The sequence below is a fragment of the Aythya marila genome (genome assembly GCF_965140915.1).
Source record: "Aythya marila genome assembly, chromosome: 10".
Taxonomy (NCBI): Eukaryota; Metazoa; Chordata; class Aves; order Anseriformes; family Anatidae; genus Aythya; species Aythya marila.
Genome location: NC_139051.1, coordinates 17,677,842 through 17,689,989, shown reverse-complemented (window position 1 = coordinate 17,689,989; position 12,148 = coordinate 17,677,842). Strand labels below are relative to the sequence as shown.

At 34.4% G+C, this 12,148-nt stretch overlaps 1 protein-coding gene across 2 annotated transcripts in view; it reads right to left on the bottom strand.

The window, feature by feature from the left end:
- Positions 1–664: 664 nt before the first annotated feature.
- Positions 665–12,148, bottom strand: part of PPARG (peroxisome proliferator activated receptor gamma) — a 60,943-nt gene continuing 49,459 nt past the window's right edge. For both annotated transcript variants that reach the window (XM_082767944.1, XM_082767945.1), the window contains exons 6-7: positions 10,744–11,194; positions 665–3,487 (exon numbers count right to left, since the gene is read on the bottom strand). In XM_082767944.1, coding sequence (XP_082624070.1) covers positions 3,240–3,487; positions 10,744–11,194 — 699 coding nt within the window. In that variant the 3' untranslated portion in view covers positions 665–3,239. The remainder of the gene's footprint in view (positions 3,488–10,743; positions 11,195–12,148) is intronic.

The following is a 12,148-nucleotide window of genomic DNA, read 5'->3' as shown; positions in this document are numbered from 1 at the left end:
CAGTAAAACACAAGGAAAATGAATTTCTTCAAAGAAAGGCATATACCAGCTGTTTCTATTTTTGAGTTGCTAAATGTTTTTAGTAGCACTGAAGATCAAAAAAACAAATTGTTCATTCATGGCATGGCCCACTCTAACCAAAACTCCAGAGAGACTGAAAATATTACAACCTACTTAAAAACTTCCATTAGCAAGTTTTTTGTTTTTAATAAATAAAATCCCATAGAAACAAAAAGTATTTACAATTAGATCAAAATTCTGAATATAATTCACAAGAGAAAACACTATTTTTTGAGAAAATGTTTTCATATCCTCATAACAGTCATTTGTTCTAAATTAGTACATAGCAATTGTCCATTAAATGAACATTTTTCCCTTAAGACCTATTCTTGTGGAAAAGTATTTTAGGCAAAACTTCCTAACCATGATGTAACTGCTTAGAATCAGAACATTTCTGTGATTAGTAATTCACGTAAAAATTAACATTTTCCTTGGCTTGAGGAAAACGTGATGAATAACTATCAAAATGTAAGAGAAGCCAGGATGTAGGGAGAACAATATATTTTATTAAAGCAGCTTATACAGTTGAATGAAAAATATAGACTTTTGGGCATTCAGTGCCTTCAAAATAATAAAGGATAACACCTGTTCCTGCAAATCTGCCTTCTCTTTTTTTTTTTTTACTTTAGACAATTACCCTACCACTCTCAAAATATATGCATTGTATATGTCCATATCGGACTGAAATCCTTAAGCAGTGCCACTGCTAAACTGTTTCAAAAACATTACCACTTGCAATAAATAGAATTAAGATACACAGTTCTTCCTGTAACAGTCATGAATTACATTTTATTGTCAATGCATCTCTTCCACTGTCCTTTTCAAATAATATTTAATATTACTTATGTAAGAACATGCCCTAGAATTTCTCTTTATTTAAATCTAATTCTGATATCTCATTTCTAGTGATGCTGATGTGAAATTGGATTGTGTAAGAAGTGCAGTCTTGGGTTAATAAATTTTGCAGTGTATATTTTTAGGAATTGTTATTAGGACTATTGTAGGAATATAGTATTGGAGCTGTGGTCCATTTCAGTACCAGCCAGTCTCTGACACGTTCTCCTATCCAGGGGGTGAACTCTGTAATTAAATAGAGGTTCTCCCACTGAGTGGTAGATGGCAAAACTTCAAATGTCCAGTGTCCAGTGGAAAACAGATTTATAAGAGAGAGAATACTTTCTTTAGAATTGTAACAATCATAAATTAGTGTGCATGTAATTCCTGTCAGAATCTGATGCTCAGCTAGTACAAGGTGCCTATCTTGAAATGTGTAGGAAACATGCAATCCTGAGCATCATTAACATGCAACATTCCATTTGCTTTAGGGCAATCTTTTCTAAGTTACCTGAAATGATCTCATTGCGAACTTAGTGAAGATCAAAGCTGCTCACTTTAGCCTCACACTGACTTCATCTCTCTGCAATTTCATCTGTGGGTTTTAAACCTTGAGGCTGAATGATCCAATTCTCCAAACACTTCCTGGTGGGCATAATGCTTACTACTGACCATAGGCCCAGGGGTTATCTGAAACAAGTAGTAGGAAATATTTTCAGGTACATAAGGCATGAGCATAAGGATTTATTTTAATATTTAACTCTGCCAGCCTCTATATTGCATAATTTTCACCAACGTAGATTTCTAAGGTCCACACTGGGAGTAAGGCCAATTTAGACTCACTGAACATCAAGTCTATTCACATATTCCCATTTACATTTCCTTTTGGGCCACTTATATAACACCACTGAACTTGTCTAACTAAGTTGAAGGCACACTTTTTGCTACATAAATAAAATCTGGATCTTGTGGGGAAACTAAGAGTATTCAGTTGAGGATCGCACCTTGCTTCAATAATGTATGTTACAATCAGAGGCTTTTTTTTTTGCCAAAATTCCCTCTCCAGGTCCCCCAGTGTGGACCACACCTGTTTGACTTTCTCAGTGGTTACATTCAGAAAAAGTAAATGTGGCCACAGTACATGCGAATCTAAGGGAATCTCTCAGCTGCATTGAGAATACCAAAAGAAGATTGATTTACTCACTCTCCTATGCTTTACTCCCAGTGGAAATCTTGGATGACATTATAGGGCAATATATATAAGAAAATTACCAGTCTTTACAGCAGTGAATATCTCAAAGCATTCTTGTTTGCAGTGATAAATAATGATAGTTCAAGTCAAACTAATATAGCAGGGTTTCCATTACAGGTTAATGTTTTCAAGAATGAATTCAAACCTTTCTTTTGTTTAAGAGGAGTCACTCTATTCCATTTTTCCATGACATTTTGGCTGAAGATATTTTTCAATGCTAGTTCATCAAATAATTTGGGAAGGTCTCAGGCCAAGTGGTATTATGTTAACCCATTCTAACTACATACAGTGGCTGAAGGCTGCATTAGCACTGGCTGTTGTGACACGTGCACTGCAGGCCATGGGGAGGCAGCTGCACGGTGCCTCCGCACAGGCTGCTGCTCACCTGCCTTGGAATTGCATGAGCAGAGTTATTGACAAGACTGCTTCCTAAGAGGGATGAGCAGTGCATATTTTTTCCTTTTTCAGTTTTTGAAATGGGGTCAAGTTTTTGGTTCTTGGGTTTGCCCACAAATGATGGGCCTAATTCTTGCTTACACAAAGACTTTTCTAAAGAGCTGTATCAGTGTAAAATTACAGGTAGGCACAAATATTATCAGACCTGACTTGTCTAACTTTTAAGGAAGTTTTTCTCACAGGAAGTTTCACTAATCTGTGATTCAATTTTACTATTATTTTGCTGCTGCCTTGGGAGTACAGAATCAAACATAATACTTAAAATATTTCCCTAGAAATGCTTAAGGAGAAAGATTTTTATTTTTAAGTTGAAAATTTAACTGCATGCTTAACCAACTTCAGTGAAGCAGTGAAGCAATCATACTGGACAAGCAATTTTAAGAAATAAGATAGTTAAAAAAAATTAATTTTGAAAATACTGCCAACAATTTCATGATATAGATATTTTTAATATTAAAAGTAAATTGTAAATGTGTCTTTATAAACAATATGCATAAAATAGATCTACTATACTAAGTTCTCTCTTTTTTAAATGCTGTTTCACAGTAATTTCTTAGGTATGCAAAGTTTTCCCTCAAAGAAATAGTGCAATCTGAAGAACATACATTATGTCAGCGGATTAGAACTACTATCATCATTAATACAAGTCTTTATAGATTTCTTGTAGGAGTGGATGAAGACTCATATCTGTCTCCGTTTTCTTTATTATTTGCAACAGCTGCACGTGTTCCGTTACAATCTGTCTGAGGTCCGTCATTTTCTGAAGCAATTTGGCAAACAGCTGTGATGACTCTGGATGATTCAGTTTCAGCTGGAGCTCCAAAGCTTGCAGCAGATTGTCTTGTATATCTTCAATGGGCTTCACATTTAACAAACCTGGGCGGTCTAGAAAAAAAAAAAAAACAAAAAAAAACAAAAAGAGCTTTACATTTATGAATAATATGGAAACACCAATCTCATTTATTAATTTCTTAAATATTTCTTAGTATATTAAACATTTACAGATAACACTGACAACTGTTTGACAGCTTATTGTACATGTACTTATTTGTAAGATTTTGCTAGAATTTGCTAAAAGTATTAAAACTAGTCTTAGAAACTGTTCAAGGATTTCTGTGGTGCATTCAGGGATAGGTTTATACAATACTGAAATGCATTTTTTCCTGGTAAACTTGGAGTGTCTATGGGAAAGAACAGTGAGATATACTTGGAAGATAAATCGTCTGTACCAGGTAATTCAATTTATGAAAATCAACATATACTCAAGCAGATTTGCATGTAGTTGCTACCATTAAGAGTGTTTACTTTTAAGGTGTATGCTAGCTTATTAAAAGAAAAAAAATAAAAGCATAAATTCAACTTCTGTGAGAGACATATTCCATGACTGAGTACAGCTCTGGACAGACGCAGTCATACTAACCAGAAAAATAAAAATCACAGGTTCAGGTCTTCTCCGCACCCAAGTTCCACTTGCTATTAAGAAATCTCATCATAGCTTTTACATTCAGTTTAGCCACATATGCTTATAGCAGCGGAAAACTGATAGATGTGGCAGAAAATGACTTCTCAGGGCTCATGCCATCTGAGCCTTCTCCTCCATAAGGAGGAATCTAGGATGGATGTTTACAACCAAAATCAGCTACTTGCACTGCCACAGCTGTGAGTCCAGGATTTTCTTTGGCATATTATTTGAAAAGAAGCAAATCTTTCCTCATCAACCATTATTATCTTTCAAATAATAGCTGTTCTGTTATTTCTGTCTGCCCGCGAGTATCTTCTTAAGTGGTTGTCATTATTATTTAACATAATTCTTTATTTTTTTTCTAACTTGAAGTAAGTTATTTAATTCTATAGCCATGAAAGCAAAGGTTGCTTAACATTATGAAATCCTCACATCTACTGGGTAAGGCATCCTGATTATCAAGAGTATTCCATGAGAAAAAGTCAATAATTTAAATAACATTTTCTGTGTAGCCATGAAATCAATTTAATAGGTTGATCAATAAAAAGTAATGCCTATAGCTAGCCTTAAGTTACTTTCCTAAGGAAATATTTCCCTTTCAGAAAGGTCAGGAGGTTGATCTACATTCAACATTTTAAAAATAGGCTGTTATTTCCTATGATCTTAGTAACCTTTCTATGCATCCAGTTCTACTATATAACCTTGGCTTATGTTGTATACTAGAAAAAAGTCTGGGAGAAAAACAAAATTCTTTATAAATACTTTGGGGTTTTACCTAAAGGAGAAAAAATTGCAGTGTAAACTAAAAGGCAAAGCTGGCATGGAAACAAACGAGTAGGCAAACCATGAATACATTTAAGTCACTAATTAGGAAAGGGCAGCTAAATCAAAGAAGCAAGATTTGGAGATTTTGGGAATTTTGGGAATAATGGCAAGTTTGAACATGGAGCTTGGTATTTCTTTGACTGTGGTTTAATGATGTGACTACCTTCTGCCGTAAGTGACTAGACTCTGTGACCCACAATACTTTTTTCCCTCTGGTATTTCATGCTAATAAGCCATTCTTGTTTTCCAGAGGTCACTTATTTACACCATTCAACTGATAATACTATAAAATATGGTTCAGAAAGTCTGCAAGTAAATATAAGCAAGCAGGAAACTGGTTCCAAACTGTTTCCAAAGCTTCTTTTTATTAATTTACTTTGGCAATATAACTAAGGCACTTTTAAAAATACTTAGAGCATTTCTAATAAATTGTAGATATTTATTTTTAGATTACATGTGCTGCAAAATCTAGTTGCTTTCTTTATATCTTTCAGAAACTTCCCAACTTGAAGTACTTAAAAACTGACAATTTTGGCTTTGGGTTGCGATAGCTTTAAATTTTACTTCTGTGTTGCAGATGAACTCTGAACTAGCTGGGTATGACTCAGTGTACAGCGATATAAAAATCAAGAAGCACAAAGACTGTGGCCTTGATTTCCTCTGAGATTAATCTCCATTTGCCCCCTGCTTCTTTTGTGGTGGGAATTTTTAGGGTGTGAGTTTTTCAGAAGTGAAACCTAATTCAAGCACTGCGCTCCCCAGTGCAATTTTTAGAGCGCAGGGAGCAAACCCAGAAGATCAGCATCGAGACTGGAACTTTTCAGAGAGCCCCTCAAATTTGGGTGCCCTCGGTCAGTTGAAGTTCAGTGAGACTTAAGTGCCTAACATTCTTAAGGTCCTTTGAAAAACCCAGTCTAATGGTTTTATAATGACCCAGTGGAACTACAGTCTGATAAGATGACTATGACAAAAGCCTAGGAGATCATAAGATGTTATTTTTAAATAGGCCAAATCAGGAGGAAGGAAAATTCCCATTGAAGGCAAGTGAGATTTTTCATGAATGAGAACTTCAGGATATGGACATTATTTTTTTGGGTGTTGACAGTTCGCTATACTTTCTCAGTAAAAATTTCTTACAGAGGAAAATGCTGTTTCTGTTCCAAGAAACATATCTAAATGAGCAAAGAAGGAAATAAGAGGCAAAAGCTTTATTTCAAGCTGTTGGCAAATACTTCAAGTTGTTCTGATGCTTTTAAATGTATATGCTGCAGACTCATTGGGTTACAAGAGGAAAAGATGTATTTTGTGCAGGAGGGAGAATGTGAATGTATGAAGCTCCAGGTAGACATGGCATGTGGAAAAAAATACAAAGGAAATGATTAGCAGTAAGACTCAAGAAAAATTCAGCTTGGGAATAGGGAGAAAGAGAAATGGGAGGAAACTAGAGGAGACATTGTGGTGGAGGCCTCTGAAGAAGACAGAACCTAATATGCTGTTTGAAAGCTCCTGGAGAAAATGGCAATGTGAACTGAGGAGGGATGTGAAAGAGAAACAATTGAGTTGTAGAAGGACATTCTTATGATAAAATGAAATTAGGTTACAGAAGGCCAAAGGACAGGTAATTGATGTGATTAAGGTCAGAGATGACAGTGAATTGGAAACCATTTTTATGCCTCTGATAAACAAGATCAATTTATTGATTTTTTTTTTTTTTTCCTGTGTGCTGTTTGCTACGTGCCTTTAATCCTTTCAGACTAAGAGAGTACCATGTTTCCCTTTTTATTATTACTTTTTTACTCAGTTTTTCTTTAGGTTTTCATTCATTGTCATATTTGCTGTTTCATTTGAACATTCTGCAGGAAGCTGTTTAAAACTAAAAAAGAAAAATGTTCACAGTGACTGGGAAAGACTAATAACCCCTTAGTGTTGGGTGTCAACAGCATGACTTTGTATAAATTTATGTCTTATACTGTATCAGGGAAAAATATTTTGTTTGATATTTACTTACAGATTTGGATGCTTTTTTCATGTTCCTAACAGTAACTGTAACTTTTCCTGTTCCTCACACATGAAATTGCTATCTACATGCTTTTATCCATGCCTTTATATTTTATTATCTTCAACAAAGAGAATTTTGCATTTAAATATACATTCTAATATCTTACTGTGATAAAACAGGCAAAGATATGGCTGAACCAAACAACTGCACTACTTTTTTTTGCTGAGGCAGATATGACTTGGCAGTTTGAGTTTTTCTTCCGAGACAGTCACATGTACTGTAGTCACCAGAATTGTGGTTCAAAGCCCACAGTGATTATCTGCATGGCTTGCTCTGATTAGGAAGTATTTTCTTGTTGTTGTTGTTGTTCTAACAGGTTTGCTAGAGCAGGATTTGTGTAAGAGTCAAATACGGACCATTTCTAGGTACTATTCAGTGATAAAACTTCACCTTTTTTTGACCTCAGATTGTAGCAAAATTATTGAACGCAATATTTAAACAAGCCTCAGTTATTCACAGCTCAAGGTTCACTGTAAAGAACACACTCACTCAGAGACCAGAAAAAGTGAATATAGCAGCATTTCTGAATTGCAATACTGGTTTGTGTGTTGAGAGAGCCTGGGTCCTCACAGGCATACCCTGTCACAATTCCCCAGCACCACTATATGCTGAACACTGTATAAGATACTGTACAGGAGTGCAGGTCCATCCATAATATATAAACATGCTATAGAATTACCTTTTAAGTTTTCCCTTACTTTTTTTTGAGTGAGTTTATTCTACCTATAAATGTGGATCAAGCCCAGTAGGTCTTGGACAAACCCAAACATTCACCTCATTCTCCTTAAATCTTCTTCTTGCGATAGATTTCATTTTCACCTCAGTGGTACATACCATTTTTTAAGATGCTCCAAGTTCTTTAACATTTTTACCACGATGGCTGCTACTAACTGAGGAAATGCCTCAGTGGCACAGAGGTATACAAGAGGGAGGAAAAATATCTCCATGAAAAATGTTTTCCTTATCTCATTTTACCGAAGTGTATTTTTCAAAGCTACTATAACTAAAAGAACGCTGTAATAAAAGTTTGGCATTGCTGTTAATGGCATAAAGTATTTCTTTCATAAGAACAAGGTAATGTCTTGCTGCTCACACACAGTATCTCTGTCTCAGCAGTATAAAATTAAGAGTATTAGGATTTGTTTGTATTTACAGAAATATTTTAAAGCAAAATATACAGATATCAAGAACAAACTTCAGCTTTGCAATAACAAGTTCACAGTAACATTTGGAATCACTGAGACAGCGTGGCTGCACCGAGCACCTCGGAAACAATCAAATGGTTGTGGAAGTGGGAGTGCTTTCATTTTGTTGCTATTACAGCTAATTTGTCAGCTTCTTGTTACTGCTACATATACTACAACAGCAACTATTTTGATATCAAAAGGTTGAACTGTTTTATCGGATTTGTGACAAATTTCACTTCATAATGAAAAGCTTTCTACATGTAATATTCCAGCTGGAATTCTCTTTCTCTTTCCCTTTCCTTTTCTCTTTAAAGCTGCATAGGAGATAGCACTCATGGAGACGGCAGCACCAGCATCAATTTGATGAGGAATGACAAATTCACTTTCAGCTAGGATTATTTTCTGTTTCGCTAACTGGTTTTCTTTTTAGGATATTTGTACACAGGATTTCTTGCAGTGACTTAAACATAACGGTATTACTGTAGCTACTAAAGTCTTTGAGGTAATATGTACTGGCTTTAAAATCCTATTTTCAATGATATTGTCCTGTTTTGATATTCACAAAGTTCTTACAGAAAAAAAAAAAAAAAAAAAAAAAAAAAAAGAGTATCTAAGACATCTGAGAAACTAGTTTTCTGTTCCAAACCACGGAATATATACAGTTCAATACATGTAGCATCTGGCTCTAAATTAAATGATAAAAACTATTCTCTAATTGTCAGCAAAGCTTAATTGCTTTCAAAATATAATCTCAGTTTGTACAAATAACTATCATCCTTTTTTGAAAAAAAATAAGTTCTGAATAAAGACAGTGAGGGATTTTTGGTATCACAAAATTAAAGAATTTTTCTAGATAAGTCTCATATATATATATTTATGGAATGTATTTACTTCAGAGTTATTTAAGAACTAATTGGTAAAATTCAGAAATTATTCTTAAAAAAAATTATTGATAAAACTGGTTCAGAGAAGTCTTTTTTTTTTTTTTCCTGATCATTGTCCTCCTGAGATCTAAAATGTATGATTAGTTACATCATACCTATTTCCTCTAATGTAAACCAAACATCACTGAAGTATAGCAGATCTAGTTTTGCAGATTGCAAGTTCCCTTTTTTCAATTAGGATTGCATTTTAAGAGGCCTGTTTCTCATCTGTTAAATTTCATTATATTAGAAAATGCAAAATACTGGCATGTTTTGTGTAGTGCCCTAATAGGCTTGTATAATTTCTCCTCCCCCATCAAAGTCAACCAAAAATACACCAGTAACATATTTTCCTTTACTGAATTAATTCAGAGTCTTCAGGGATCATCGTGTTCAAAGGTTTGCACGAGAAAATGTCTTCTGGGAACGGTACTTGTTTGAAGTGGATTTAGTTGGTCTAATAACCCATACTGTGATACTACATTTTTACTGAATGAAACACAATGCCAGAAGTAATTTTCTGTGAATTTAAATGTATAGGAAGCTATGCATAACAAGCAATGCACTCTCAACAGGATGTTTCATTTTAGAACAATAGCATGTGGTTGTTGTGTTTGATTGCTTAAACATAATTTAATAATAAAATACTCTGCATTGCTCTGTGGAGGATCTGAATTCAGAACATTCAGCACATTCCTCTCATTGATATCTGCACCACCGGTCTAAGCCAAGATACACACAGATCAGTTGGGTAAAATTTTCTTTGTGCGACATCACTAAGTTGATAGTATTGACCAAAGTAAAAGAACTTCAATCTGACGTGAAATGTATATCTGATATCACAGATTCTTGGTGGGAAGGATTCTAAGTGAACTAAATCTGGGTAGCTAAGTCCCAAAATAGCTGTATAACCTCAGAATCAGATAAAACATAGTAACTTTCTCTGACATAAGCTGAAAATTCACTGCCTTTTAAAGAAGTGTTAGAATTAATGTAGGTTGATACATGGACTTTTAGATTCATGTTTCACTCAAAGTATAAACATTAATATAAACAGAGCAGCTTAGGAAATGTGAATAGAGTGGACACACAATGCCTGTTTCTCTGAGGCATTTTTCAGAGCATCATTTTCCTGAGAAATGCATTCTTTTTTTTTTTTTCTTTCCCTCTTCAAGGCAAACAAAACCTTGTGTGAATGAAAAAACCCAAACCAATAAAAAACCCATTGCAATCCTGCAAGCCAAATGCCACATCTATTTTGAAATTTTTATGGAGTCAAAGTTATTTGTGTACAATTAGCAAGCCACACAGTCTAATTGCAGGTTTAAAAAATCCTCATGCAGAAGTTAAACTTTCAGAAAGTCTTGCCAATGAAATTCCACCCCCCTCCCTCCCTCTTTTTTTCAGAAATACAGTCCTGATTTTGTTTTTGTCTTTTAACTAAATTACTTGCTGATCCAGCAGATGTTTACAGCTCCAACACTAATATCAGGTCATTTACTTTTTCGGTTTCTGCCCAAAACTGAAGAAGTGGTAAACAACACCAAGAAAGCTGAAAGCTAACCAAGAAGTACCTGTAAATAAACTCACTCCCATCCTTTACTGCTGAGCACTTTCCTGTTTGGACAGGAATTTAAAGCATCGATTCTATTATATAAAATATCATTAAATAAGACAGCACTTACCTCCGCTTAGTATAATGACAGCTATAAATATTGCTAGGTCACTGTCATCTAATTCCAGTGCATTGAACTTCACAGCGAACTCAAACTTGGGCTCCATAAAGTCACAAAAAGGTTTTCTCAGGCTCTTCAGAAACTCCCGTGTCATGAAACCTTGTCCATCAGATATAAGAACTCCATCTTTATTCATCAGAGAAGCCAGGAGAGTATATATGATCTCATGGACACCGTATTTCAGGAGAGTTACTTGATCATTCAGGTCAAGATTCACAAAGCCTGGAATGTTCTTGGCAAATTCTGTGATCTCCTGCACTGCCTCCACAGAGCGAAACTGACATCGCTGGAAAATGCGAATTGCTACCTCTTTGTTCTGCTCCTGCAGCGGTGACACATGCTTACACTTGATCTGATCTTCTCCCATCATTAAAGAGTTCATGTCATAAATAACAAATGGCTAAAAATAAAAGGAAAAGAAAAGTTACTTTTACATTTTTTCTATGACCATTTGACTTATGAGAAACTGAATTATAATTCGTCAGAAAACTCTTAGGAATGTCTGAGAAGTGTATCAAGGTTAGGTGCTTTGGGGTTAAACCTTCATAAACCAATTAAAGTAAATATCCTCATAATGTTAAAATGACTTACAGAAAATACAAGTAGTTCCTAAGGATTTCTCATGCTTTATGAATGCAAATGCTAAAAATAGGACTTTGGGTGACATTTTTCTTAACTAGAAGGGCAGGAAGGTAGGAATAGATAATTAATATAAATAATTAATTTTTCATTAATATTAATAAATAATTAGAATATTCATGACACTCCCTTCACTTTACAGAAGTTCTGTAATAACAGAATTCAAAGTTTGGAATACTTATTAACAAACAAAAATGTTAATGCTTTTACATGAATTTTGCTTTCTTATATTAAATATATTTATTATATCTCTTATATTAAATATAATCTTGTCAGTATACAATGACATGTCTGCGTTTCTGCTGACACAACTTTTTTTTGTGGAAAGATATAGGATGTTCATATTTGGATTACTTCATATGCTGTTACGTTCAAGTTCTAGAAAGTACTGTAAGTACTATAAAATTTATGGTATTATCTGATAAATTCAACCTTTCACTGCTAATTGCTTTAAAAATAACAAAGTTAGGATGTGTTATGTTTAAAACTTGTCTCTGAGGAAGAGATCACAAATAACATGATACAATGCAGCAGCACAATACAGAACACAGGAATGAGTTTGACTGTGAAATAAATGCAACTGGAATAAATCAATTTTGAAAACAGATGAGAAAAGTAACTTTTAAGAAAAAGAAAACTTTTCTTTTCAACAATCTGTTTCAGGATTTGCAGAAGTATCCTCTGGTTTTAAAGAAATGGTTAATTGAGGATTTCT